This window comes from Cladophialophora psammophila (assembly GCF_000585535.1).
Source record: "Cladophialophora psammophila CBS 110553 chromosome Unknown aczJe-supercont1.35, whole genome shotgun sequence".
In the NCBI taxonomy this organism is placed as follows: Eukaryota; Fungi; Ascomycota; class Eurotiomycetes; order Chaetothyriales; family Herpotrichiellaceae; genus Cladophialophora; species Cladophialophora psammophila.
In genome coordinates, this window is record NW_006912956.1 from 208,762 (window position 1) to 233,652 (window position 24,891).

At 51.6% G+C, this 24,891-nt stretch overlaps 9 protein-coding genes across 9 annotated transcripts; 5 read left to right on the forward strand and 4 right to left on the reverse strand.

Moving 5' to 3' along the window:
- Nucleotides 1–1,175: 1,175 nt before the first annotated feature.
- A1O5_12609 (uncharacterized protein) lies at nt 1,176–3,794 on the forward strand (the record flags this gene model as incomplete). Its single annotated transcript, XM_007753178.1, has 1 exon — nt 1,176–3,794. One exon carries the CDS (start codon nt 1,176–1,178, stop codon nt 3,792–3,794), a length of 2,619 nt encoding a protein of 872 aa, XP_007751368.1.
- A 2,253-nt stretch (nt 3,795–6,047) lies between these two features.
- On the forward strand, nt 6,048–6,884 carry A1O5_12610 (isopentenyl-diphosphate delta-isomerase; the record flags this gene model as incomplete). Its single annotated transcript, XM_007753179.1, has 1 exon — nt 6,048–6,884. One exon carries the CDS (start codon nt 6,048–6,050, stop codon nt 6,882–6,884), a length of 837 nt encoding a protein of 278 aa, XP_007751369.1.
- A 532-nt stretch (nt 6,885–7,416) lies between these two features.
- A1O5_12611 (uncharacterized protein) lies at nt 7,417–9,393 on the reverse strand (the record flags this gene model as incomplete). The annotated part of the gene is made up of 1 exon (XM_007753180.1): nt 7,417–9,393. One exon carries the CDS (start codon nt 9,391–9,393, stop codon nt 7,417–7,419), a length of 1,977 nt encoding a protein of 658 aa, XP_007751370.1.
- Nucleotides 9,394–10,355: 962 nt separating this feature from the next.
- Nucleotides 10,356–10,986, forward strand: A1O5_12612 (uncharacterized protein; the record flags this gene model as incomplete). The annotated part of the gene is made up of 2 exons (XM_007753181.1): nt 10,356–10,456; nt 10,515–10,986. The coding sequence occupies 2 exons, from the start codon at nt 10,356–10,358 to the stop codon at nt 10,984–10,986; spliced, it is 573 nt and encodes a 190-aa protein (XP_007751371.1).
- A 326-nt stretch (nt 10,987–11,312) lies between these two features.
- A1O5_12613 (rab family, other) lies at nt 11,313–12,315 on the forward strand (the record flags this gene model as incomplete). Its single annotated transcript, XM_007753182.1, has 3 exons — nt 11,313–11,706; nt 11,770–12,062; nt 12,139–12,315. The coding sequence occupies 3 exons, from the start codon at nt 11,313–11,315 to the stop codon at nt 12,313–12,315; spliced, it is 864 nt and encodes a 287-aa protein (XP_007751372.1).
- Nucleotides 12,316–13,517: 1,202 nt separating this feature from the next.
- Nucleotides 13,518–14,534, reverse strand: A1O5_12614 (uncharacterized protein; the record flags this gene model as incomplete). Its single annotated transcript, XM_007753183.1, has 2 exons — nt 13,518–14,431; nt 14,462–14,534. 2 exons carry the CDS (start codon nt 14,532–14,534, stop codon nt 13,518–13,520), a joined length of 987 nt encoding a protein of 328 aa, XP_007751373.1.
- A 2,684-nt stretch (nt 14,535–17,218) lies between these two features.
- A1O5_12615 (uncharacterized protein) lies at nt 17,219–17,767 on the forward strand (the record flags this gene model as incomplete). Its single annotated transcript, XM_007753184.1, has 1 exon — nt 17,219–17,767. One exon carries the CDS (start codon nt 17,219–17,221, stop codon nt 17,765–17,767), a length of 549 nt encoding a protein of 182 aa, XP_007751374.1.
- A 1,669-nt stretch (nt 17,768–19,436) lies between these two features.
- Nucleotides 19,437–21,576, reverse strand: A1O5_12616 (choline dehydrogenase; the record flags this gene model as incomplete). Its single annotated transcript, XM_007753185.1, has 2 exons — nt 19,437–21,456; nt 21,524–21,576. The coding sequence occupies 2 exons, from the start codon at nt 21,574–21,576 to the stop codon at nt 19,437–19,439; spliced, it is 2,073 nt and encodes a 690-aa protein (XP_007751375.1).
- Nucleotides 21,577–22,702: 1,126 nt separating this feature from the next.
- Nucleotides 22,703–24,320, reverse strand: A1O5_12617 (uncharacterized protein; the record flags this gene model as incomplete). Its single annotated transcript, XM_007753186.1, has 7 exons — nt 22,703–23,072; nt 23,138–23,520; nt 23,580–23,647; nt 23,700–23,736; nt 23,795–23,976; nt 24,036–24,171; nt 24,219–24,320. The coding sequence occupies 7 exons, from the start codon at nt 24,318–24,320 to the stop codon at nt 22,703–22,705; spliced, it is 1,278 nt and encodes a 425-aa protein (XP_007751376.1).
- Nucleotides 24,321–24,891: the final 571 nt, after the last annotated feature.

The following is a 24,891-nucleotide window of genomic DNA, read 5'->3' on the forward strand; positions in this document are numbered from 1 at the left end:
GTAAGCCCAGGCGAGAACAGTGCATTTGCCGACTTCGAATGGCCCTAGGCAACGGATGGACGATAGAGACAGGCGCTTCCATACCAAACATCTTCATGGCCTTGCCATTTGCCCCTTCACTTTCCGGGAGGTCCTCCTATTTGGAGAAATTCAGATCAGGGAATCGAACAGGCAAGAACATTGCGCAGGCGGTAACAACATCGACGATTCTTACCGCTCTAGTAGGAGAGTTTTCTGCGCCGGCCATGAGCTTCTCCAGAATGGCATTATCAAAGAAATTGCCAATGTGATTCGCAAATTGTATCTGGATTTTGTCGGCTTGTAGTTGGTGTCCAGGGATCCACAAGACTTGGCACTACAGACCCAGATGTGAATGTGAGAGATGTCTGGATCTTTCGCGGCCACTTGAGGTGCTTTTTTGGCGGACGCCAGATTTGAAAGAGCTATGGGAAGGTATCAGTACGTCACGTCAGGTTGGGTTGCGGCCAACTTGTCAATGACGGTTTCAACTTTGGTCTTGCTCCGACCAGTAAGCCTCAGTAAAGCCGGACTATGAGCAACCTGTGCTTTCCGCTGTGCTTCCACCTAGACCGTTGGGAGATTCCACGGTGATTAGAATGGTCCTATTATTCCCGCGACGAACAGAGCTCCGCTTTGTTGTTCCGCGGCCGAACCATATTGCATGGTCACTTCGATCAGTATGACCTTAAGATGAAAGCGAGTCCGGTCGTCCGCAAGCTATTTGTCCTGGAACTGTCGTTTTAACCATTCTTTCCTGAAAAGGCGGAGGGTACAGTCTAGCTGCAAGGCTGAGATTCCGAGCCTGGAGGAAAGCCAATCAGCCTTTTCGTGCCTTATCTCTTACAGCGCCCGACCGAACATCGAGTTGTGTCCGCTGATAAGCAGGTGGAATCCTGATGCGGTACACCCTTAGTAATGAGCATCGAAGTTGGGAATCCGGCTCAGTAAGGGAAAAGGAAGAGAAACGATTTACAGCGAGGTTATCCACCTTGGCCCAAGCATTGGGAGAAGCATTGTCACGTGCTCACGCGTGTGGAGACGCGTTCAGTTGAAACGCACCGCGGGACAATTGACAACAACGTGATCCTCGAACCACTAGCTATTGCCTACAAGTACAAAAACTCTATGGAGGCTTTGAGGACGGCACTACGATAATGCTTCCCGAGATAGCGGATTCGGACGGCGAGTCTGATTTGAACTCGCCTCTGAAGCGACGTGCTGCTCACGAAAACCGAAACGAAGATCCACTCCAGAGTCTGGCCTCACCTTCCCCAATCGATTTCAATGAATATCTGGATGCAACGCCGAGGCTTTCATCCTCTGCCTCACATCATGTCACGGACTTCAATCAACTAGATGGCTCTGCGGATATTACCGCAACTAAGACAGCCGACCTCCAGTCCACCAGCCTCTTTGGAGAAGTCCTACCCGGAATGATGTCTAAGAAGAGAGCTCACAGTGCTTTTCAAGACGGTCTTGGGGACCTACAGCATGAGAAATCCGGTCGGAAGCCGAAGATGAAGAGGTCAAAAACATACAGTGCAGCATCCAGGTCTCGCACTGCTCAAGACGACAATTTATTTGCGCTGCCTTCTAAAGCCTCTCTGGGGCCCAGAAATTTAGAATCGACAGGTCATGATGGAGATGCAGGAGATCAGGCGACTTCGACCATACACCCTGTGTCCGCTAATCCGAACATACCAATCTTGACCGGCACCAGCGCTCGAACTGAAGTGTTTCCACTTCGCAAGCAATCCTTCGCCGATTCCACCCATTGCATGACCACATCAATAGCTTCTATGGGACATCACCAATCAATCAATATAGACTTCCGGGGCTCTGCTCAGGGTCTGAGCGTCAACGCTAACCCTTTCGGATCGTTAAGCCAGGTGTCCTTCGAGGAGGACAACAGCCAAGCTAAGCCCGAATATCTCATGGATATGGCAGAGATCGAGATAGAGATCGATGAAGCAAGATCAACCCAGATTGCTGGAAATTACCATACAGTTTCTGTTGACGGGCCGTGGCAAGACCAACCATTGCAAGCACTATTACAACCTTACCTAGAAAGGCCTCTGGCTATTAACCCCCCTCCAATCATGCAAAAGGATGGAGTGGCATCCAATGCTAATGATGACAGTCACGTCTACGCGCCTGAGACCGCAAATGACATAGGTGATCCACCCACCGCGGCGGAGGATGCTCTGCCATCTATGGAAAAATCATCGGTGCCCAAGAAGCGTGGACGCAAAGCGAAGAACTCTAGGCTTCCTTCCAAATCTCCTCCTCCTAGTCTTAATGAAGATCCCGTGGGCCTGGCTTTCACAACTCTGCCTAACCCGACCAGGGCTCGAGAAGGGACAATGGAGTCGTTGTCTCAAGCATCTCAGACGTCAGCGACAAATGCACCAAGCCGGAAGTGGAGCAGAAGGAAATCCAAACAGATCGATGAGGAAGGACCTGAAGAGAGTCCTGCCGAGTCCTCCTCCATGAAGCATCCAACAAGCGAGTTAAATCTAAGCAACGAATTGGTAATTGAGCTGCCAAAAGAAGCTTACAAGCCACGCCCCAGTCGGTCTCGCTCAAAAATTATTGTGGAAGGCGAGCTTGAGCAAGCGGTTGGTGATTCTTCCCTTGCCAAACACCCCACCAGCGAGCTTAATCTCAGTGATGAAGCGGTTATTGGGCTCCCGAAAGAATCATATAAGCCCCGACCAAGCCGCACACGATCAAAGAAGGACAAAGACGAGGATACAACTCTTCTACCTCCGCTGGAAGCCGACGATGACTGTCGCACCCCGGCAAAGCCCAATGGCAACGACGTCGCAGAGCAAGAAACCCCGAACATAACTTCAACAAAGTCTAGCACAAAGAAAGGTCGAAAGAGTAAAGTCAAACGCGCAAAGACATCTGCGGCGGCCTTGTTCAAAAAAGCAGATCCAATGCTAAGCGAAGGTGAAGAAGATGTTGTCTGGATGGACTCAAAGCCTGCGCCTGTGAAATTGGACCTGCCGCCCGACTTCAACGCGTTGAAGATAGAGCCCGACGTTTTCAGGATCAATGATGAACACAAGCGCAAAGAAAAAAGCGAACAGGCAACAAGTGCTAAAAGCACCAATATCACCATCGAGATTCCCATCCATACACAGGTTAAGGACCCCGTAGTGGAGCCTAAGAAGCGAGGTAGAAGGCCAAAGAAAGGGGAACATAAGCAAGAGGAGCAAAAGACTACTGAAGAAAAAGAAGACGAACCAGAATCAAACACAATATCGCGCTCACCACTAGCCGAGAAGTCCAGGAACATACCCGCTAGCACCAGCAATGACTTGATCCAGAAAGGGTTCATAAAGGCTCCTACTGTTTCGCCCATTAAATCACCTGAGCCAGAAGCTGAAAAGCAAACGCAGCCAGAGACCTTATCTGGCAAGGACAAAAGAAACGAGCCAATAACTACACCAGCAAAGCCTAAACCTTCTGCATTGCCATCATCCACAGAAAAAGGCCCCACCAAACACTCGCCCATCAACCCGCCAAGTCTGAGCAGTTCTGGAAGGAAAGTGATCTACCGAGTAGGTCTGTCCCGAAGGCAAAACATCCCAAGTCTCCTGAGGAAGGTAGACAGAGATAAGCCACCGCCAAAGATAGTACCGAGGAAGGAGAAGGACAGTAAGAAGAAGAAAGACATGGACGCAGTTTATGATGGAGAGGGTGGGGACAAAGCGCCAGGGGAGATGAGAGGGCCAGATGGAATGCTGATTGAGTGGGAGTTTTAGCCAAGGCGTGGGAGCCCTCCGGGAGTCGTTCTGCAATCCCTTCGGCCTGTACGAGGTATTGCTTCCTTGCCACACCCTGAATTGACGACGATCACGAGTATTCCCTCAACGCCATGATTTTATATGATACTAGAGCATTCGGCAGTTGCCAGTGCCTCTGCGGAGCATTGAGCCCGTAGAATCATTACCCTTCCTGGTGCCTAGAGGCGCAGAATAATAACAAACCCGTCACTACAAGTTTATAATCCTCGACAGATGGGCATCTGCAGGCAATCAGCTGCTCCCAGCATCTGCGATACCATTCGCACAAAGCTCGCCATTCCTAATAACGTTAGCTTCAAGATGCTCCCGGCGGACCAGCTCACCGAATTCCACCCCGCAGCTTGCAAACGCAGCCTCGTCAGCCTCGCATTCAAGTGCGTAGATGCGCATTTTATCACTTCCATCAATTGACACCCAGATCCAAGGACCTGATATCTCTAGCCGGACCGCAGACAGTCTAGTCAGTGAGGATCAACAATGGAGAGCATAGACCGGCCAAGTCCTCCGCTTAGCCAATTTATACAAGGTTAGACGAATACGACCTACTTTTTCCCCTCCTAGACCCGACGGACAATTCCGTATCGAGATGGTTTCCTTCAACAATCCATAGATGGAGCATACTTTGCAGTACGGCGGACTACCAAGTATCCTCCCGAATGTAGCAGCGTCGCTCACGAAAGCCATTCTGGATGCGACTGACACAAAGGCATTCGGTGATGCGCTGGAGCCTCAGGTCTTCGTGCAGGTGCGATGGCTTTGGTTGATTCTACCCTCCGCGCTAGTTGCTACGGGTGGCATATCCCTGGGCATCACTATGGTCACGACACGGCAGCACGATTCCCATCTGTGGAAGAACTCTGCGCTCGCAACGCTTTGCGTCCTTGAGTTGGACAATGATTTATCGGCAAAAGCAGGCACATTCGGTCACTTCACTGAGATGGCCGAGGCGGCGGAGTTGACTTATGTGCGTTTAAGCTCTGTATTCAAGGGCAGCAGCGAGAGATTCCGCTTCAGGGTTGTGGAATGAACAAGCAGACGGAGTTATCGCAAGGATTGAACCACTTGCTCACTCGATGGCTTTGCCGTATGTACATCAATACCGGCCTACGACCGGAATCGCAAAGCGCAACCGCTGAAGAGGGCAGATTGCTAGTGTCGCTCGTCTGCAGGACAGCTCACTCCTTCCCTGGGGGTGTGATTCCTCGACAGCTTCGCCCACGCGAGAGGGGAGGCAGATCTGTACCTCCGCTCGCACGCGGAAGCCTCTGGTATGCCAATTCATGAATCGATGCGGATATAAGCACCTCTTTGGTACTCGATGCTTGTTGGCTTTGCGCCCACCAGCCCAAAATGAAAGTGAGCCGAGCGAACGCAGCCAGAATGCTCTCACGTCTGGGCACCATTGAGTGATCCAAATGGAAAGCTATCAACAGATGAATTCGGTCAATAGATGGCAGCCTGCAACAAAATCAGCGCCTCGTAATTCATCGCCTATCGCCCGAATGCCTAGATATCTTGACCAAAAAGAGGATTATCAACGGCGGCTAGGATTCTCCAGTTCAAGATTCAACGTGCACGAATTTGGCTCATTCCCTGAAAATGAAACTCTGAGAGAACAGATGCTCAGAGATCTTTGAGATCTTCCTGTTCGTGATGGGGTGATACTGTTGTCGGCCCCCCCTCTTGATCACTGTTGATCCTGTTACAGGAACGCCAATCCTGACGATCTCTCGCCGTTCCCGAATAAGAATCGCTGCCGAAGCAACAATCTGGAATCGATGGGAGGATTCATACCTTACTAGTTCAATAGAGGTATTGACGAAGAATGGGGGAAATGTAGCGGTCGAAGATGGAGGGGAATGCATCTGGGTGTATCTGTCAATGGATGAGCCGGATGGGAGGCGGTCATGAGACGAGGCTCTGATCAATGCGTCGGCCTGGTCAGCCCACTTCGGTCCATCTTGTGCCGCACTCCCAAAATTACCCCTGGCACGTGACCCGAACTTTTTTCTGCGGCAATATTTTCGACTCGCCCCTCGCATCTCGCATTTCACCGCCTTCAATAATACGGAGTAAGCGTTCGCAACTTCGATCAACAAAAGCCCCATCTTTGCACCCCGCTGTTTCTCCCACGCTCGTTATTTCGAACTCTGCCTCGGGCTGTCGCTACTACCCTCGAATTCACGCTCCATTCTCCAGCGGACCCTCAACATGGCCTCCGTAGCAATTACTCGCGAAAATGTCACGACCCTCTTCCCCGAAGTCCATACGAGGCTGATCGGCGCCGACATGGCACCCAACGCCATACCCAACGGGACCTCGGACACCAACTCGGACGACATGCTCGCCGGTTACGACGAAGAACAAATCCGCCTCATGGACGAAGTCTGCATTGTTCTCGACAACGACGACATGCCCATTGGCTCCGCCTCGAAGAAAGCCTGCCACCTGATGTCCAACATCAACCAGGGTCTTCTACACCGCGCATTCTCCGTGTTTCTCTTTGACCCCAGGACGAAAAAGCTGCTGTTGCAGCAAAGAGCCAGTGAAAAGATTACATTTCCCGACATGTGGACGAACACATGCTGCTCACACCCGCTGGCACACCCTTCGGAGACCGGGAACGGCGAGCTGACAAGTAATATCGAGGGGGCCAAACGCGCCGCGCAAAGAAAACTCAACCACGAACTCGGCATCCAATCGTCACAGGTCCCCATCTCGGATTTCTCCTTCCTCACGCGCATCCACTACCTCGCGCCGTCGGACGGGAAATGGGGCGAACACGAAATCGACTACATCCTCTTCATCGAAGCAGACGTCACGTTAGACATCAACAAGAACGAAGCACAAGACACGAGGTGGGTGAGTCCGGAAGAGTTGAGGCAGATGTTCAGGGACGTGGAGACTCAGAGCGGCAAGGACAAGGCACTGAAGTACACACCCTGGTTCCGGCTGATTTGTGAAGGAATGCTGTTTCACTGGTGGGAGAAGCTCGTGCAGGGCCAGTTGGGCGACGTGGCAAACGAGACGCAGATCCGGAGGATGTAAAAAGTCATACGTATGGCGGATTTGACGTCCGGCATGATTGGACTTTGAGCTTGTTCGCTCGAGAGGCTGGAGAGTCCGCAATGCAATGCAAAAAAGCAGAGCATCGATCCGTCCCACTGTCAGACTGTCAGGCCTGGTTTGGCTCAACGGAACGGGCGTTCGAGGCGTTCGCAATCCGGAGGGCAAGAAGGGGCATGGCGCACGCATAGATAAGTGTATGGATACAGATTCAGGTATCGCTACCGTGGAGAACCAACATTCATTGATTCCCACAACAGCCAGAATATGGGGTCCTTTCCTTTTCTTTTCACTGACGTGGACTGTGACTGGAACATTATACTCCAGTCCGTCGGCCGGTCTCTGCATTTTCACAAGATGGCATTGTCATTGCATCTACTGTATGTATGTACCTACACAGCAAGCTATACAGCGAGATCATGTCACCTAGGGGCGTCAATATGTACTCCGTACCAGCTATGCATCCATGTGTGTATGTATAAAAATTCACTTTTATATATCTGTAACTCACCAATTACAGACCGCCTTCTAGATTCCGGGCCCGCGCTTCCTCGACGCTCCTTTCCCAGTCCGTCCTTGCCAGATATATGAACTCGATCAAGGCGACCAGGCCCAGCGCGAGGGCCACGCCGGTCCACAGCCCCCAAAGGCCCCAGCCGGCACCAAACGCCGTGCCGAAGCTGATGGGCATCGCAAAGGCATAGTAGCAGAACAGCTGCACGTACCCGCCGAATTCTTGCCGACCCAGGCCGCGGAGGATGCCGTTGCAGGCTGCGGCGAGAGCATCGAAGAGTTGGAAGGCCGCGCACAGTGGGAGGATGTTGCTTACGATGCGGACCACGTCGGGGTCGGAGGTGAAGAGGTGCGGGATGTAGTCTTTCAGGGCGGAGAGGAGGGTGACGTTGAGGATGCCGACGACCACCGCGGCCGAGAAGGTTACTCGGGTGGACACTTTGGCGGCATCTGCCAACGTGGCACCGATCAGGTTTGCAACACGCGTTGAGCCCGCGATGGAAAGCGGGAAGGGGATCTGGAAGGTAAGAGATGTGAGCGTTGCGAGAACGGACTGTGCGGCGAGGACAGTCGTGCCGAAATATGAGGCTGCAAATGTCAAAATTTCAAACGCGAGAACTTCGGCCTCAATCATCACCACACCTGGTAAGGCGAGTTTGATCATTGGGGCCCAGTTTTGGAACGCCTTTTTGGTGAATCCGTTCCAGCATGACATTCCGGTTTTGGAGAAGAAACGGACGTAGATAAAGAGACCTAGCGGGAGTAGATTATCCGTGATGGCAACGGCGATGGGGGCGCCCACGAATCCCCAATTCAACTTCCACACGAACAGCCAATTCATGAACGCGTTGAGAGGCGCGCAGAAGATGAGCACATAGAGGGAAGCTGAGAAGAGCCCCTGTGCCTGGACGAAGCGTTTCCCGGACTCGAAGGCTGCGTAGCCAGGAGCACCAAAAAGGACGACCTTCAGATACAGGCCGGCGAGCTTGGCGACCTCAGGTTCGGGGACCAGCGCGATGAGAATCTTGTCTGCGAGGACCCATATAATGGCAATTGGTATGGTGATTGTCCATAAGAAGTAGATCATGCGCTGCATTTGCAAGCCGACCAGTTTCTTGCGGCCGGATCCGTAGGCTTGTGCGCAAAGAGTGTCGAGAGACGTGGCTAGGCCTTGATAGATGGCGTAGCCGGTGATGTTGGCGGACATGGATGCCAGGCTCACTGCTCCCAGTTCGACTGTGCCGATATGTCCGACTGTGAAAATACTCGCGACGGTAAGTGAGTATTGGAGGATAAAGGTCACCATCAAGGGAGCAGAGTAGCGAGCAATGACCTTTGTTTCACGTTGCCAAGTTGTATGGATCATGCCTGCTGCCACTGCTTCCTCCCACTTCTGATTGATGGTCTGGGCGTCATCATGTCCGCCATAGGGGAGGCTCGGGCTACCTAGCAAAGGCGAGACTTCGGTCGCAAGGCCCACGTTGACCTCTACTGCTGGGGCAGCTTCTTCATCCCGAGAGACTTTCCGGTCGCCGCCAGGTATGTGGAAAATGCTTCTTTTGCGACTGATCTGGCCGGGCGCCTGAGGGTGTTTGGGTGGGATGAGATTGTTGTCTCTCAAAAGAGACCGCTCCTCCTCCATTGCCTGTTGTCTCTCTTCCCTGGAGAGACGCTCATGGTCTGCCGTAAGATGGGGAAGGAGAGTGGCTCTGTTTCCCGCCCCAGCAAAGCTCGGTCTGCGGTATGATCCGACAAACGAGAATCCTCCTCCTCCAGGAGCAGATGTGGATGGACGCAACGTGGAGCTTTCTGAGTCGGACTCTGAATCTGCGGCTTCTTCGTCCGTGTCCTCCTCGATGTCTCGGGCAAGTGAGGCCTGAGCGATGGGCGAAGGATCTGGGAGGGAGTGAGAGAAGACTCGGTTCGTGACACTGGTGACTCGCTCAAGAGTGCTGGGGAATTTGGGAGGCGTCGCCATGGTTGGGCTGGCCTCTGGACGAGAGAGAAATAGTTTTTGGCAGTGACTCAGACGGGTACGGGTTACTCCGCTATCTCATGAGACAGAGTAGGTGGCATGCTTAGGTAGAAGAGGACCTTCAGATGAGTCTATATCGAACAACGAGCTGCGGAAGGAGGACGGCGCTGCGAATCATGCACATTTCCGCTTTAGATCAAAGTTGAGGAAGATACGGTCGGGATCGCTGCGGCGGATGGATTTTCTACTGATAAAGCTCCAAGACCAGGCAAGTGTAGCTACTAGTAATTATCGGCTACAATGACCGAATCGGGCACCAGCTGTCGCCTGCGCTTAACTGCTTCCAGGAGCCTAGGGACCGCTTTGTCTATTTTCTCAGGCGCCATTGGTGCCCCCGGTGCCTATCGTGTGGAGGGGCCAGGGGGGGCGAGGGGACAAGGGTGCAATGGGCGCTGATACAGGTATGCATATCCTCGCCCGGCTCCGGCTACCAGGTCGTGCACGAGAGCAGCTAATGACTGGGGTAGGCTGATGGCGAAAAGGAAGTAATTGTTAAAAAGAAAAAGAAAAATTGACCAGGTAACGGTGTTTATGCCTGTAGGTATACAACAGGTAGGTACCTCCATATCTTGTACCTAAATATCGGTTTGTACAGTAGGTACGGTAGGCACCTAATCCTAGCGAGCTCGCTACCCCAGTGGGTGCCTCCCTTGGTTAGAGGCAGCCTGGTGAGCCTTGGAGCCTGGAGCCTCGAACCTCGGAGGGTTGCGTCATTTTAGAGCCTCGTGAACCATCTAAACCATCTCGCCCGCTCGCCATCCCGCCATCCAATTCTTGCAATTCCAACCACGACCATCCTCATCTTATATTCAAAATCCAAACAGCATCGGTCAAATCAGAATGCCCATCCAGAAGCCCGCGTTCCCAACTTGAACATTGCGTTTGCGCATCCTCCCGCAATCAACATGCCACCTCCCGTGAGCCCAGACCTCCCTCCGCCTGATCTGGTGGAGGATGGCTGGCACATTCTCTACAATCCCTTCAGTGCCACCATCAATGTAGACGAGTGAGTCCTTTGCAAATACGGTGAGCAGGGCGACAGCGCTGACGGAGAATCTCCACAGAAACCATCCAAATAACCCCGTCAAGATGTTTCTTCTCCGACCTCTCTACGCGCCTCTTCTGTTTTCCAATATTTCATCAGACGCCCGAGATCATTGTGCCAACGAAAGGACATTCTTATCGTGGCTCCGCCTGTCCATCTACATGGCTGTTGTGGCTGTCGCCATCTTCATCAACTTCCATCTGAAGAGTCAGCCCACTTCCCTGGAAGAGCGGCTCTCCCATCCGCTCGGAATCATCTTTTGGGTCCTGTCGCTCGCGTGTCTGGTGAGCGGATTGGGCATTTACATGCGCACAGTCACCAAATACGCGAGACGACGAGCCCTGGTCCAGACAGGGATGAAGACACAAATTGTCTTTGGGGTGGTCTCGACGGCCATCATCGCCGCGTGTGCGTTGTTCCTGGGGGCCGAAGTGCAGGCATCGAGAGAGCGGCAGGTCGCTTTTGCTGCAAATGTATTGTATCGAAGCTAGCTCGCTAACTCATTCGTATTCATAATATGGACTGTGATGAACCCCGGGTGACTCCTGTATTGAGTTATGGGTAACGTGACTTTCGTAGACGCGTCTTCCGTGGATGAGCGTGCAAAGCGTGCCTCGAGTGTTGATTCGCCATGCAAGGGCTGAAGGGCTACACACCAAAACTTCGCATCTTTCAACCGCATCCGCAGCCGCAGCCTCAGACAGACGCTCATCCACATCCACGCCGCATGAGTCGACTCAAGGCTTCATCCCCAGGCTTTTCAAGCTGACTTTCATCCTTCCCTCCACTCCCTCCTTCGCTCGTTGTCTCTCCCACCATGGATCCCATGGCTTCCAATGAATACCCCGCCGAATCGGCATACAGCCCTCACATCGTCAATGACCAAGACCAGCCACAAGAAGACACCACCGCAATCCAGGGCGGGCATCAATCTCAGCCTTCCACATTTACCGCAACTCCGCCGATGGACAATGACTCCAATCAGAGATACAACTCTCCCAGCCTGTACCAACAGCCGACTTCACGACCTGGCTCCGGAATGGGCGGACATCAACAAACACAATATCAAGAGAATAGACAGTCACAATCTTCCAGCAAATCCAGCGTCGTCATCAAAGTGGGCATGGTTGGGGATGCTCAAATAGGAAAGACAAGTCTGATGGTCAAATACGTTGAGGGCAGTTGGGATGAAGACTACATACAGACATTGGGTGCGCTATCTTCCCCTCTGACTGCTGATCTAGCCGCCGGGCCTCTAATGCATGCTTCTCTAGGTGTCAATTTCATGGAAAAGACCATTTCAATACGCAATACCGAAATCACTTTCTCCATCTGGGATCTCGGGGGCCAGCGAGAGTTTGTCAACATGCTCCCCCTTGTCTGCAACGACGCCGTCGCCATCCTCTTCATGTTCGACCTGACACGGAAATCAACGCTCAATAGCATAAAAGAGTGGTACAGACAGGGTCGAGGGTTTAATAAGACTGCCATCCCTTTCTTGATCGGTACAAAGTACGACCATTTTGTTAATTTCCCCAGGGAGGATCAAGAGGAGATCAGCAACCAGGTACGATGAAACTCATTCACCAACATGAACGCGGTGACTACGGCAGGAAAAACGCTAATCACAATGTATTTGACAGGCCCGAAGATTCGCGAAAGCCATGCGTGCAAGTCTGATCTTTAGCAGCACGAGCCACAGCATCAATGTCCAGAAGATCTTCAAGATCGTGCTCTCCAAAGCCTTCGATCTGAAATGCACCATCCCCGAGATTGAGAACGTCGGTGAGCCTTTGCTGCTGTATCAGTCGGTCAATTGATGTGGGTGCACATTGCAATTGCCCACTGTGCTTCACTCCTTGGGCGCAGAAAAAGCTCTCTGGTAACAGCCCTGCCAATTTTTACTCCCCTGAGACGTATTAGACGAATTTGACGCCGGCAAATGGTCACTTAAATGTGCAGTGCTGAATGGGATCTATTAATGAGCAGAACCGAACACATCCACAAAATCCAACTCCAGTTTACACCTAACCTCGAAACGTCTTGGGCGAATGTCAGCACCTGCATCAGATGCCAACTCAATTCGACCAAGAGGCTGCCCGCTCTGAAACTGTATTCAGTGTTTTCGTGCCCGAATTTCGGGCATATTGTCTAATTTTCCCCTTGAATTCCAGCAGTGGCGTTGATGGAAGTAGCTATCATGTTCATGTTTGAGGCCGGAGCATTTTCCAGGAGGTCCCTTTCTGCCGTCCTCTACGGAGTGGAAAAAAGCAGACCGGAATGGGGGCTATCGCCGGGGTCGATGGAATTCTCCAGGGAATGATCAAGGAGTGACGAGTCTTTCTTCGAGTGATGGGGATGTTCAGAGAGAATTAGTTTTAGTGCAGAGACCACTCGCGTGGCCGAACCAGACAATGACCAAAAGAATGAATCAGAATGAGCAGAACTCCAATAGAGTTAACAGAACACAATCGGTCTGTAATATATATAGAAATCGAAGTCAACTTGTCTGGACCACCGTCTGGTCTCTGCGTCGAGCTATGACAAGCTTGAGACACACACGCCCTCGCACCTGGGCATCCAGGTTAGTATACGACTCGACGAATAGCTCAGATTCCCAGTGATCATTTTACATAAGCGGCACACTCAAAGTCCTTCAACTGATTGAACGCGGGGGGGGGCCCTTCGTCGGTGATGAGCATTCCATTTTTGCCTTTGGGCAGCAGACGTGAGTATGTACGATATCTGTCATCTGCGCCTGTTCGCCTTGCGACATAGCGACCACTTCCTTCGTCGCTATTGAGCCCCTCTTTGGCTACATTGGATGCGGCGTGTATTTTGGGTCCGTCAGACTGTGCCGCCTAGTTTTCAACTCGGCCTGCCGTCGCCGTTCTTGAGTTCCTCCGGCGCGTAATAGGGGGAAACGGACAATCGTGTAATATCAGGAGGGAGGATCAAAGAGGATGGTTTTGTAGAATCCCGCCTGCCTTCCTTCCTTCCTTCCTTCCTTCCTTGCGGACGGCTACAGCTCAAACTTCTCTCCCACAAGTCGCTCACTAAGCTCCCAGACTTCGTCCATGTATTTCTCGTGACCCTCGTGGACAGCCACCCTCGCCACCTGGCAGTCGTCGAGGTAGGCGCCTGAGTGGCCCGCGAGAGCCGGGTCCAAAGCTGCACGGAGCTGAGTTGCGCAGCCTTGCTGTAGGCTCTTGGGCCGGGGAATTTTGAACTCTGGGTTGTACCGGCGCGCGGCCTCGATGGCCCTGCTTCGCACGTCGTCGCTCATGTAGCCCTGCAGGTTTGTCCTGATGCTGCCTGGGTTCAGGCTGAAGACGGCAATGTTCTTGTGGTGCTTCTGTTTGAGAAGTCTCGCAAGACGCTTGCCGTAGAGGACGCTGCAGGCCTTGGAGAACGTGTACGCAAGCATGGGATCGTACGTGCTGCCGTTGCCGTAGGTGATATCGCCCAAAGGCTGGAAAGCGTACTCTGCCATGCGTTCGGACGCGGAGCTACTGACGATGACGACCCGCGAACGGATCAGGTCGTCCTTCAGCAGGAGGTTGCAGAAGAGGAAGTGGCCTAGATGGTTTGTCCCGAATTGTGTCTCAATGCCGTCTTCCGTCAAGCCGTACGGACACGCCATTATCGCGGCGTTGAGGATCACACAGTCGATCTCATCCTCGCCGGAGAGGAGAGCCTTGACGTCCTCGACTGCCTGCCGCACTGACTTTTGGCTCCCGAGGTCGAGCTGGATGAAACTAGTCTTCACGTGCGGGTCAATGTCCTGGACTTGGTCGATGAGAGGCTGGATCTTCTGTCGTGAGCGGCCCGCGAGGATCAAATGTTTAGGGTTTGCACGCGCGAGACAGAGAGCGGATTCGGCTCCGATTCCTCCTGGAGTTGGACCGGTGATCAGGACCAGAATCTGTGAGCTGGCTACTTACATATTTGAGCTTCTATACTTACAAGTCTTGCCATTGACCTGGTCTTTGAAGGTGTCCACGATTTCGTCACCTGTTGTCTCAAACCCGAATGCCATTGCGCTCTGGAAGAATGCTGTGTGTTGTAGATGTTCGAGGCTCTGAAATTATAGGGAAGGGTCAGCAGCGAAGCTGGACTGTGTCTCGGGTATTTGAGATCGCAAGACAAAGACAGCCATGGTCTTTATATTCTATTCCGTGGCGTTACACACAATCGCCCCTCATGGTGATTACTGAGCCCCCATAAACTGGTCCCTGTGCGTACAACGTATGCATAGTGTCTTTAAACCCGTAGCGCAATGTGTCAGCAGGCGGCATCTTCTGGATCGATCGGCCAATGACGCCTTTTGGATGGTTCAGTCTCTCCAATCATGCGAGCCAGAGCGCTTGTTCGTGTCATCCTTTGGAGCGATGCGGCTCGGGTGGCCGGTTCACTAAGAAGAGTTATCTCCGGCTGTCATGCAGGATGCATGGATCGTCAATGCAGGAACGAGCAGAGTCTGCGAGGCTAGCCGTTTGATGCTGTTTGGATTGGATTGCAAGACACAATGGTGTGCCAGTGCAACAGTCGCCACCACAGCTCTGTCTGGTGTTAACAAATCTTCAAAAAGCGACTGTGTGGACAGGAAGATAGGCGCAGCTCCACACCCACCGAACACCTACCTAATTCTCCGCCAGTTGGAGCTTCCTTTCAAGCTTTGCGTCCTATACATAATTCATGCCGCCTACAACATGCACGACTCCGCAAGAAACAATAAATATTACGTTTGGACACAGAAGAGCCAAGGACTGTGGTGATTTGTGTTGTATTTTCAATGCATATCAAGGACTCATACTGCCTCTCAGATGGAAATGCTCCATTCAAAAGGCCACGGATATTGTCCAAGCCGCTAGCTGCGCCGTCTTGGTGCGATCTAAGCTTCCATTCTTCAAGATCCTTGTGCAATGCTCTTTCTTACGACCACTTATCCTATCTTCGGCTGGAGGAGAATCATTTTGATCCAGTAGACGTCAAAGTATCCAGTTCCCACTGCTCTTCAAGGTGTATCAATTATTGCCACAGCCTCGAGCGATTCGTGGCTCATGTCTACCGCTGGTCCGCCTTCCTCGGTGCTTCTAGGGATAAAGAAAAAAAGGGTCAGTCGTCTGCTCTCAATTACACATGTGGAACGTGGTATGGAAATGACGGCAGCGATATTCTTCGTCAGAGCAAATCAATCGATGTTTGAGTTCATGGTCCACCGCTTAGGGAAGACTCGCAAGGAACCAAAACTGAGTTCATCACAGAAAAAGTGCCCAGCATAAGTCGGACGGAGCAGAACTTACCTGCTTTCGCAGCCCTGAGTGGTGTTCACGGTAATCGACACAAGCATCGGTGGGCGGTTGAAAAGAGGCCAGGACGTCTCTTGTCCTCCCTTCGATCGGTGGGTAACCATGAGCGAATAGCTTGAATCAGTTGGCAACCTCTCGAATCAGTATAAATCCGAAACACGTATGTGACAAGGGCGCAAAGAACGATCGTGCCCTTTCAGATAAGTACAAGCATCTGTTCGCATTTATGCCGATGCCCTGAAGGCTTGTGCATATTGAGAGAGGTGAAATTGGTTTCATCATGGGCTTTGGGTTGAATTTCGAACCTGGGATCAAGGACTTACGACGCGTGTTTCGCGGCTCTTGAATCCATCTTTCAGAGAATCCTTTGCTGAAAAGCTCAATGATGTGCTTGGAACACCAACATATTTGTTCTCTTTGGTTCCGAGTATGTATCCTGATTTTATCAACTGTACTTTGGCATCGGTTCCAGGTCGCCGTCATGTTCTATACCCTTGAGTCATTGTGTTTCAGCCAGGGACGAGTCGGATGTTGGGCCAAGGGCACTGCGATTCTTCTCAACAAGTGCAAGGCCAGGGAGACTGACCAATGAAGCAGGAGGCGTCAACAAGACTGAGCCGAGTGAGCTCGCTGTCATCGATGGTTCCCAACGTTTTGTCGATGAGTTAGGGTCTTCTAGGTCCTGCTCGAAGAATATCAACTCGACTTTCATGCCGTCAATCCCGAAGTGATCGAGAGGAAGAAAATCGTCATCGCCATGGTGAAACAGACCTCTTGCACTCACCGATCAATGGGAACCTGTTTTGTTCTCTTCCGGGCAAGCATTGTGCGCTTGACGAAGTATTCGGTCGATTCGAGAACAGACAACATTTGAATCACGTTCGAAGCCATTCAAAATGTCAGAACAGTCTCTGAATGAACGGAGACCGGCAGAAATGAATCAACAGCTCGAAAATAGGTGGAAAAAGCGGAGCCTGTCGTCGTTATACCGCCGCATGAGCATCAGGCGCGCCCCGTCTTTTCTGCTGCTGCTGGGCCGGCGACTTCTATTGTCCTCGACCTACGATCGACAATAGGAGTCTGTACTCAATTCACACGCTGAATTCACACGCTGAATACGCTTTCTTGCTGAGTCTTCTATAAGTTCTACCTCAAATACGTCTACAATTCTTTGTCTTTGTCCAACATCCATCTTCTGTCCGTCCTGACATTTCACAACAAAAAGCAAACCAAAACAGTCTGTTTGAAGGCTGAAAATCCTCTAAATTAACGTTCTCGTAAGAGAAATATACCACAAATCCCTGCTCTACAAGCACTTCAGCCGTCAGTGTCTAAGCAGTACAACTCCAGCAAGGGTAAGCATCTTGTGTTCAGAAAGAATTTGGTAAAGACGTTGATGGCAGAAGCAGTCATGTCTGCTCCAAACAACGACGATGTCGACATAACTCTAGCAAACAGCATGGTGGCTGTGACTCTGGCAAATGGTACTGCGTCTTCAACTCCAGCAAACGACACTACACCTACAACTCCAGCAAACGACACTACATCTACAACTCCAGCAAACGATACTACGGCTACAACTCCAGCAAACAACAATGCGGCTACGGCTCCGGGAACGGACAATGTGGCTACGCCTCCAGCAAACGACAATATGGCTACTACCCCAGCAAATTCCGGGCCCTACACCTTCCCAAATTATCCCGACTTCCCCAGAATCTTGTTTCGTGCAATGAGTGAGCGCGAATTCAACCTTTCGGAAGAGAGCCAGCCAGGTCCGCTTGGACTGAGGTATCTGACGTACGTGTTGGGAGAGGCTTTCGACATTATCGCGGTGGAAGGCGACATGTGGCTGGCGATCAATCAAGACGATGAGAGCCGGCGAATGGGCTGGATCTGGAACAAGGATTTCGTTCGTATGCCTGCGGACTGGAGAAACACCGAGACAGACTGGACAGATTGAAAAGCCACAGACATCGTGGGCCACAGAGCATCATGCAGAAGAAGTCAGTTGAGCAATAGAATAGCGAACACAGTCTTGGCACCTAGTCGAGTTTCGGCTCGTACAGTATCCAGCGATTTCATCATTGTGGCTGAGAGATCAAAACCCCGAATGGGAGCTACAGAAAATGAATGATGTGAGGCCATCTCTACAGTCACCAGAGCTGGGGCTTGATATGCTTTCGCCACTAGTGTTCCACGAGGACCAGTAGTTACGTTTGTACCTCCATGGCCCTCGAACGACACAGGTCATTGCAGCCACATCGTCAATTTTGCATTAATATTGAGCGCATGAGGACGTAGTTCCATGTCCCAGAAGAAACGGAAAGCTACACAATATCTAACTAAGCGCCGGAGGCGGTAAAACCATGGAGAATTGTGCCTCGTCCCCAGTTTTGCTAGTATTTTGAAAGTTGCCTTCATTAGTTAGGGCTAGGAAATAGCCTGCCAATAGATCAACGAGAATACAACCTTATCAAACTGCCTGTATCGCCACAAATACTAAGAACAGTTTTACAAGCCTGGCAGCGTTGTTTTTGCCTCTTTAAGACGGTTAGAATATGAGTGCTAGATCCGTCTGAATAGGGTTCGTATTATGTAAATGATCTAGGAGTATCCAAATATTAGAGATGGTGTAGAGAAAAGGTAGAAAGTAGCATTCTATATTGTTCGGTGGTCACGGACTGTCATATCCTGGCGCCGCACCACGGAATTGTCGGCATACAGCCTTCAACGTGCACATCTTAACCACATGCACGAATCTTGAGAAGAAAAAGAAATTTGTATGGCTAGATATGCCTTGAGAAGACCGTCCTAAGGGTTGTCCAGCCTCCTTTCTATGTCCGATGGCTTCGGGACCTGCACGCTGGCCTGGCTGGTAGTGGTGCGAGAGTTGCTACGGTTATGTGGGGCTTGTTGTGCGTCTTTGTTGCTGGTTTTGGCGCAGGGTGCTGGTAGTTCTGTATAGGCTGCTACTGGGCCTATAAGAACTATTGCGAATGCTGGTGATGAAGCGGAGAAAATGTGAGGCGATTGCGCTGTCCAGCCGGCGGGGGTGCGCTCTAAGTGTCTAGGTCTTCTCCTCCAACCCAGGTCCGGATGGCTTCACCTCCTGATTGGGTTCCAAAAATTCTGGAAGCCAAAGGATTTATGGCCGCGCTTCGGTGGACGTTGAAAGTAATTAGAGCGTCTGATGAAAATTTGTCGGAGAGCGTGGGTGTAAGAGAGGTATCCCTTTCGAGATTTTGAGGCGGTGACCCATAGAAAACGAGGAGGTTGTCTTGATCCTCGGCCATGATTCAGTAATTCCTGTCCTGGCAAGCTAGATTCAAAAGTTGGTGGCCAAGGCGCCATAGTCTGACGGGAGTAGAATAATTTGCTGTTAGATCGAAGTTGCCCTTCATTCACAACAAGTATGTTTTTGGCCTGTAGGAATAGGGACCCTCCTGTCATTCATCCTATATTGTCAATATCTTCGATATGGCGGCCGCTTTGACGTTATCGAGCACTCCTGAGGTACATATCCCGAGACAGACTGTGCCACTTATTTTTGCATCGCTTTGGCTATTACATTCAGCAACACAGGGGATATACCCTTTTAGGCCAGAAGCTCCCACAATGGCAGGGGCAGGCTATCCAACCAAAGCCCCCTCAATCTTAGCAGCATCCTCCAGAACAGCATCAGCGGCTTTCTCGCTGATCATGTACGTGGGCAACACGATATAGAAGCCCGGGATCTTGGGGAAGACACTAGCGTCGACGACTCTCAGCCCGTCGACGCCACGGACACGGAAATTGGAGTCCAAAACAGCCATCTCGTCGTCGTCGGCGCCAATGGGGCAAGTGCAGCTAGCGTGGTGACCCCAGGCTTCCTTCTTGATCCAGTCCTTCATCTGGGCTTCTGTCTTGACGCTGTTACCAGGCCAGACTTCCTTGAAGGTGCCCTGCAAAGGGATGTAGTCCTGGAACATCTTGCGCGACAGCTGCATGCCCTCGTATGTGGCCTGAAGGTCCTTGTCGTCGGCCCCGTCGGCCGTGTTACCCGTGTCGAAGTAGTTGAAGTTGATGACGGGTGTGTCGCGCGGGTCAGAGGAGCGCAGTGTGATGGTGCCAGCATTGTTACGCGAGTGTGCCTTTAGCACGATCCATGCCCAGTGGTGCGCGTCCTTCAGCGATTCATTCGCGTACCCGGGGTGATAGCCCGTGAAGAAGGCTGGGGCGCCAGAAACCAAGAGGTCCGGGTCTCCGTCTGCGACGGACGACTTTTTCACCACGGCAATGGCGATCCCGTTGGTGGCGTAGGTACCTTTAAGGGACGGGCCCGGCAGATTTTGCCATTGTTCCAAGCATGGGTCGGGTTGGGTGCGGAGGAATGTGCAGTCCTTGGTGATGGCGAAGTCGGTGTTGCTGTCTCCCACAATGGTCGCCTCGTAGCGGTCTTGGAGGTTGGTTCCCACGCCCGGCAGGTCGACGACGACGGGGATTCCGAAGTTGGAAAGCTCAGAAGCAGGCCCAATGCCAGACAGTTTGAGCAATTGCGGCGAGTTGAATGCACCACCAGATATGATAACTTCGCGATTGGCGTTGACACTGCCTGGAGTGCCACCGGCTGTTCCACCAGAACGGGGGTCGGCACGGTATAGACTCTTTCCTTCTAGGTAGTCGACGCCGATAGCCTTCGGATTGGGTCCAGAAATGTCAAAACGCACTTTCGTGACCAATGTATGGAGCTTGATGTCAAGATGGTACTTGCGCGATCCATCGGCGTTGACAGCATTTGCCGTGGCGAGGATGAAGTCTCGCGCACCAATGCGTTTCTTGTCGACTTCTGAGACCGCAATTGGGACCTGGTAAAGCCCCTCTTGAGAGTCCCTGTTGGGGACATCGGCATTAATGTCGCGGAGCAAGACCTCCCCCAGCCCGGCCACTGTGCTGAGAACCATCCCGAGAAGACCCTTCCCCATTGCTGTTCCAGCTGCAATGATAAGCGACAGCAGCTTCTGGTCCTCAACCGCAAGTGACAATTCTGTAAGGCTAGTCTCGTACCAGCCATCGAAACCATGACCCACGACACTGTTAGGGAGATACCTGCAGCGTTCCAAGCGCTCGAAGTATTTGCGCATGTTCCCGGCACTCCAAGAACTATCACCGGTGATCGAGGCAATGTTGTTCCAGTCGCTCTCGTGTGGGTAGATGGAAATCATCGCGTTGTGAGCTGAGCAGCCTCCCAGGGTTCCCGTGCGTGGGTACCAGATCCCCAATGGAGTCGAGCCAGCCGGTGGACTGTTTCCAACGTACTCGTCTCCGGCAGGCGTCTTCCAGACCATTTTGGAATCTTGTTCTTGCCTTGCTAGATCCTGGTAGTGATTGACAAAGTAGTCCCATTTCTGGGGAGTGTATTCTGTGGCTTGCAGCTGCAACGCCGGAACCTGTTGCCATATTGCATCTCCTTGATCGTCTCCAGCTTCAATCAAGAGGACTTTGTAACCTGCAATGGCCAATCGTGATGCCAGCGGGCCTCCTCCAGGCCCGCTTCCTACGACAACATAGTCATATGCCGCAGGGTCTGTGGTATTGGCACCTTGAATAGTCTGCGTGGTGTTGTCGCGCTTGAAAATTCTATTATGCGAATGTCTATGCGCCGCTCCAGACCTAAAGAACGGGATATCAGTCTCACAAGATCGACGATTGTATCGTTAGGGCAGGCGTATATACTCACAAAGCCGACACAGTCGTGCCAAGGACGGTAATTAAAGCTAAAACTCCCTTCATGGCCAGCAAAATAAAAGCTCACCGGCAAATGAAAACACAAAACACCAAACGAATGACGAAGATGGCTTGGAAGATTGAGTCCAATACCAACAGCCATAGCCGGCGTCTATATCTTATATCTTGGAGGAGGGGAGCCGTTCTATTCTGCATTCGTTGTATCACGTCCCTCATGAGATGATGGGAAATTGGGATCGACGACTGGTTCCTCTCTGGTCTCTGTTCAGGACCTGGTGGGATGAATTAGCAAAAACAGACCACTGAATACGTCTCGATGCCGAAGCAGGACAAGTCTGCAAAGCTAGGGCAGAGGGTATTACCTCGAATGCACAAAGCCCCATTCGTGACAGGATAAACAAAGTTAAGGGTCAGGGCCCCGAGACGGAACCGCAAGTGAAGAAAAAGGTTGCTTTAAACTGTATCAGGCCATTTGATCCCAATGACAAGGTTTTGCGGAGCCCGCGTATTCGTGCGACATGGCTCGACTCGACTCGACTCGTCACCCAGGCAGGGTTTTTCCTCGAATGCGCAATGGGAGCCAAACTCCACAGCCAGCCGCATTCGGCAGAAATGGAGCCAACAAGGCTGAACGACTTGCGGCTGGACCCAACCGCCCCTTGCTTTGCCCTCGGGCCCAAGCTTGTGGCTGGCCAGCCGTTGGACGATCCCGCTGCCGGGGGTACCCGGCGCCCTGCATCAACTAGTAGTTAGCGGCAGAGTCGGTTGTTACAGGACCCGGGCCGGAATAACGCTTCTCGGGCTTCGTACGGGAGGCTTGCATGGCTAGGACATCACCTGCTACAATACGACTTTGGAAGGTGCTCTCAGTACCACGACTCTGCATGGGGGGAGCGGCGAGAGTGCAGAACTCAAGCAGTTTTGGCCTGGATAAATAGTAAGAGACTTTCCCCCCCTTAGAATTTACAGATTTGAGAAGCTAGAACAGTCTCAATGGAGTTAGTCTCGTGGTTTGCAATGTGATGGTTGGTCGTGTTTATCGTATTTTGATGGCTTTCGACATGGCATAGCCTATGCCAACTCTACTCCGTATTGGGCCATAGATTCTTGTCTGTATCAATGTGCCAAAAAGGTGGCTGCTGCACGGAAAATTCTCCCATTATCAACTCGTCTAAAATGCAGTGCCTGGGCCGGTGCCCACACGGTCTCCCTTGACGCTCTCAAGGTCAACCAGGCGGACAAAATCCTGTCCACCGTCCTTATCGTCCTTTCGTCTGTCAAATTGTATCCCTGGCGTTCCAGCGCCGCTCCGGCTGCCATAGGCACCGCTGACCTTGCTCTTGCTTTGGATCGTCCCGGCGACTATCTTGGGGAAGTAGTGTTTGAACAACGAGTACATGGCAGGCATACAGGCGCAAATGACTCCGACGTCCATCTCGATGCAGGACCAGTAGCCGAAAGCTGTAGTGTCCCATGTGAGGTTGTGGGATTTGGCAAACTGAAAGAGCGTGTCCAGCCGCAAGGCACTGACGACGACGACACTAGAAAACAGATGGTTAGAGATTTCCTTTTGTGACAGGCTTGGGGTAAGCGTAATAGAACATACAGAGCTCCCACGCTTAGCATGATCATGATTTGTAACTTTTTCTTCCAATGCAGGCTGAGCTTCATCACAAGTCGTAGTGGCATAACCAGGATGACAACGTCCAGAGCAATATTGATAGCTGCTGCAGCCCATCCTTGAGCGTTCACATTGTTGCATCTGCCATCATGCTCACCGTCCCAGTTTGTCCATGCCAATGACACTGGTTGACACTGAAAGGCCGAAACAATGAGAAATGCAATCATATATAGCAGCGTCACAGCCATGGTGCCAAAGGCAATCCGGCGAAAATTCTTTTCTGGAAAGACTCGAAGGTAAAAACAAATAATCGCCACCTTCGTCAGGGAAATGATGATGATGTAAAGAAGTTCATCAACGAAATAGACCTGGTTTCATCGTCAGATTGATTTTTTCCCGCCGACTACTCTTGGAATATGCTGCAAACCTGAAGAATAAGAGTGATGTCGTCGAAAGGGACGGTCCAGATATCTCGCCCATAACCATGATTGGCAACTTCACAAGAGTCAGCATGAACGTGGAGCAAAAACCATGTGTTGCTACTTACGCACTATTGACAAGGCTGAGAACACTACAAGGAGAACCTGCCATTAGAGTTAGCACCGAGTCCTCGAGCCAAAAGGACATTTGGGGTCTTGCCACTGCGATAGTGATGGTAATATCGTCCCAACCAATCTTTGCCGCAGGTACGGTGGCTTTTGCAAAGATGCGAACCACGTAAATAAGGAGGGCAACTGCACCTCCTCCTGCTCCGAAGCCAGCAATGAGGCCGCTTCTGTCGCGGATCGGTGCACCGCAGGCCGTCATAGACACATTCTTAGTAGCTTTGGAGGTGTCAGCATGGGTTCACCGTATTGTTCCGTTTTTCGACTCCAGAACTCACTCAACTGCTCTCTGATCGTACAGTTCATGGCCACGCACACTGTGATGGCTTCGGCTAACTGCTGGTTTGTGCAAATACATGCTTGGTCCGTTGGAGCACAATTTGACTGAGCAATGCCTGCCAGAGTACAATCAAGCTGCGCTGCTTAGCAATGAGAAGTTTGAGAAGAGGATCTTCACTCACACCACATCTGGGATACAGAGCCGCTGCAGACTCCAGGTCCGCAGTGACAACAGGAAGCAAAGTTGTCGTCATCACAAATAATATGGCCGTTAAAAATCTCATCTTTGGGAATCTGTCCTCCAGACACACAGAAAAAAGTCCCTTCTTACTCGTGAGAAGATTATCGATGAGAAGAGACGAGCAACAGAGTCATGATATGGCTCTATCTTAAGGGCCAAAAGCCTGCTAGACCTCAAGGGAGTCGCTTCCCCTTGGCCTCAAATCTTTCAATTATTCGCGAATTGTCTGTCCAGTTCCCAGGAACGCAGTCTAGTATAGTCGCAGCTTGGTCTCTCGAGCTATCAAGAGCCCACCAGGGATGCATGCATGGGACAATGGAAGGTCGTTCGTTGTTGAAATCGGTGGAGAACTGACTGGCCTGATGACGAGGTCTATTGGCGTTGGCCCACAAACTTGAAAAATTCGAGAATAGAGCAAAAGCACAGATGCCAGTTGGTGAGGGGATCTGGAGAAAGATCAACAGCGAGGATACACAGAGTTGTGAAAGATTTGCGTGACCAGGATCGGGATGCAGGAGCAATATTCTCGTGGATTCTTCCCCGTCGTTAGACTTCTTCGAGATCTGCACAGTTGATGTATCCACTCAACGGGAGCGCGCAATTATGCAATCAAA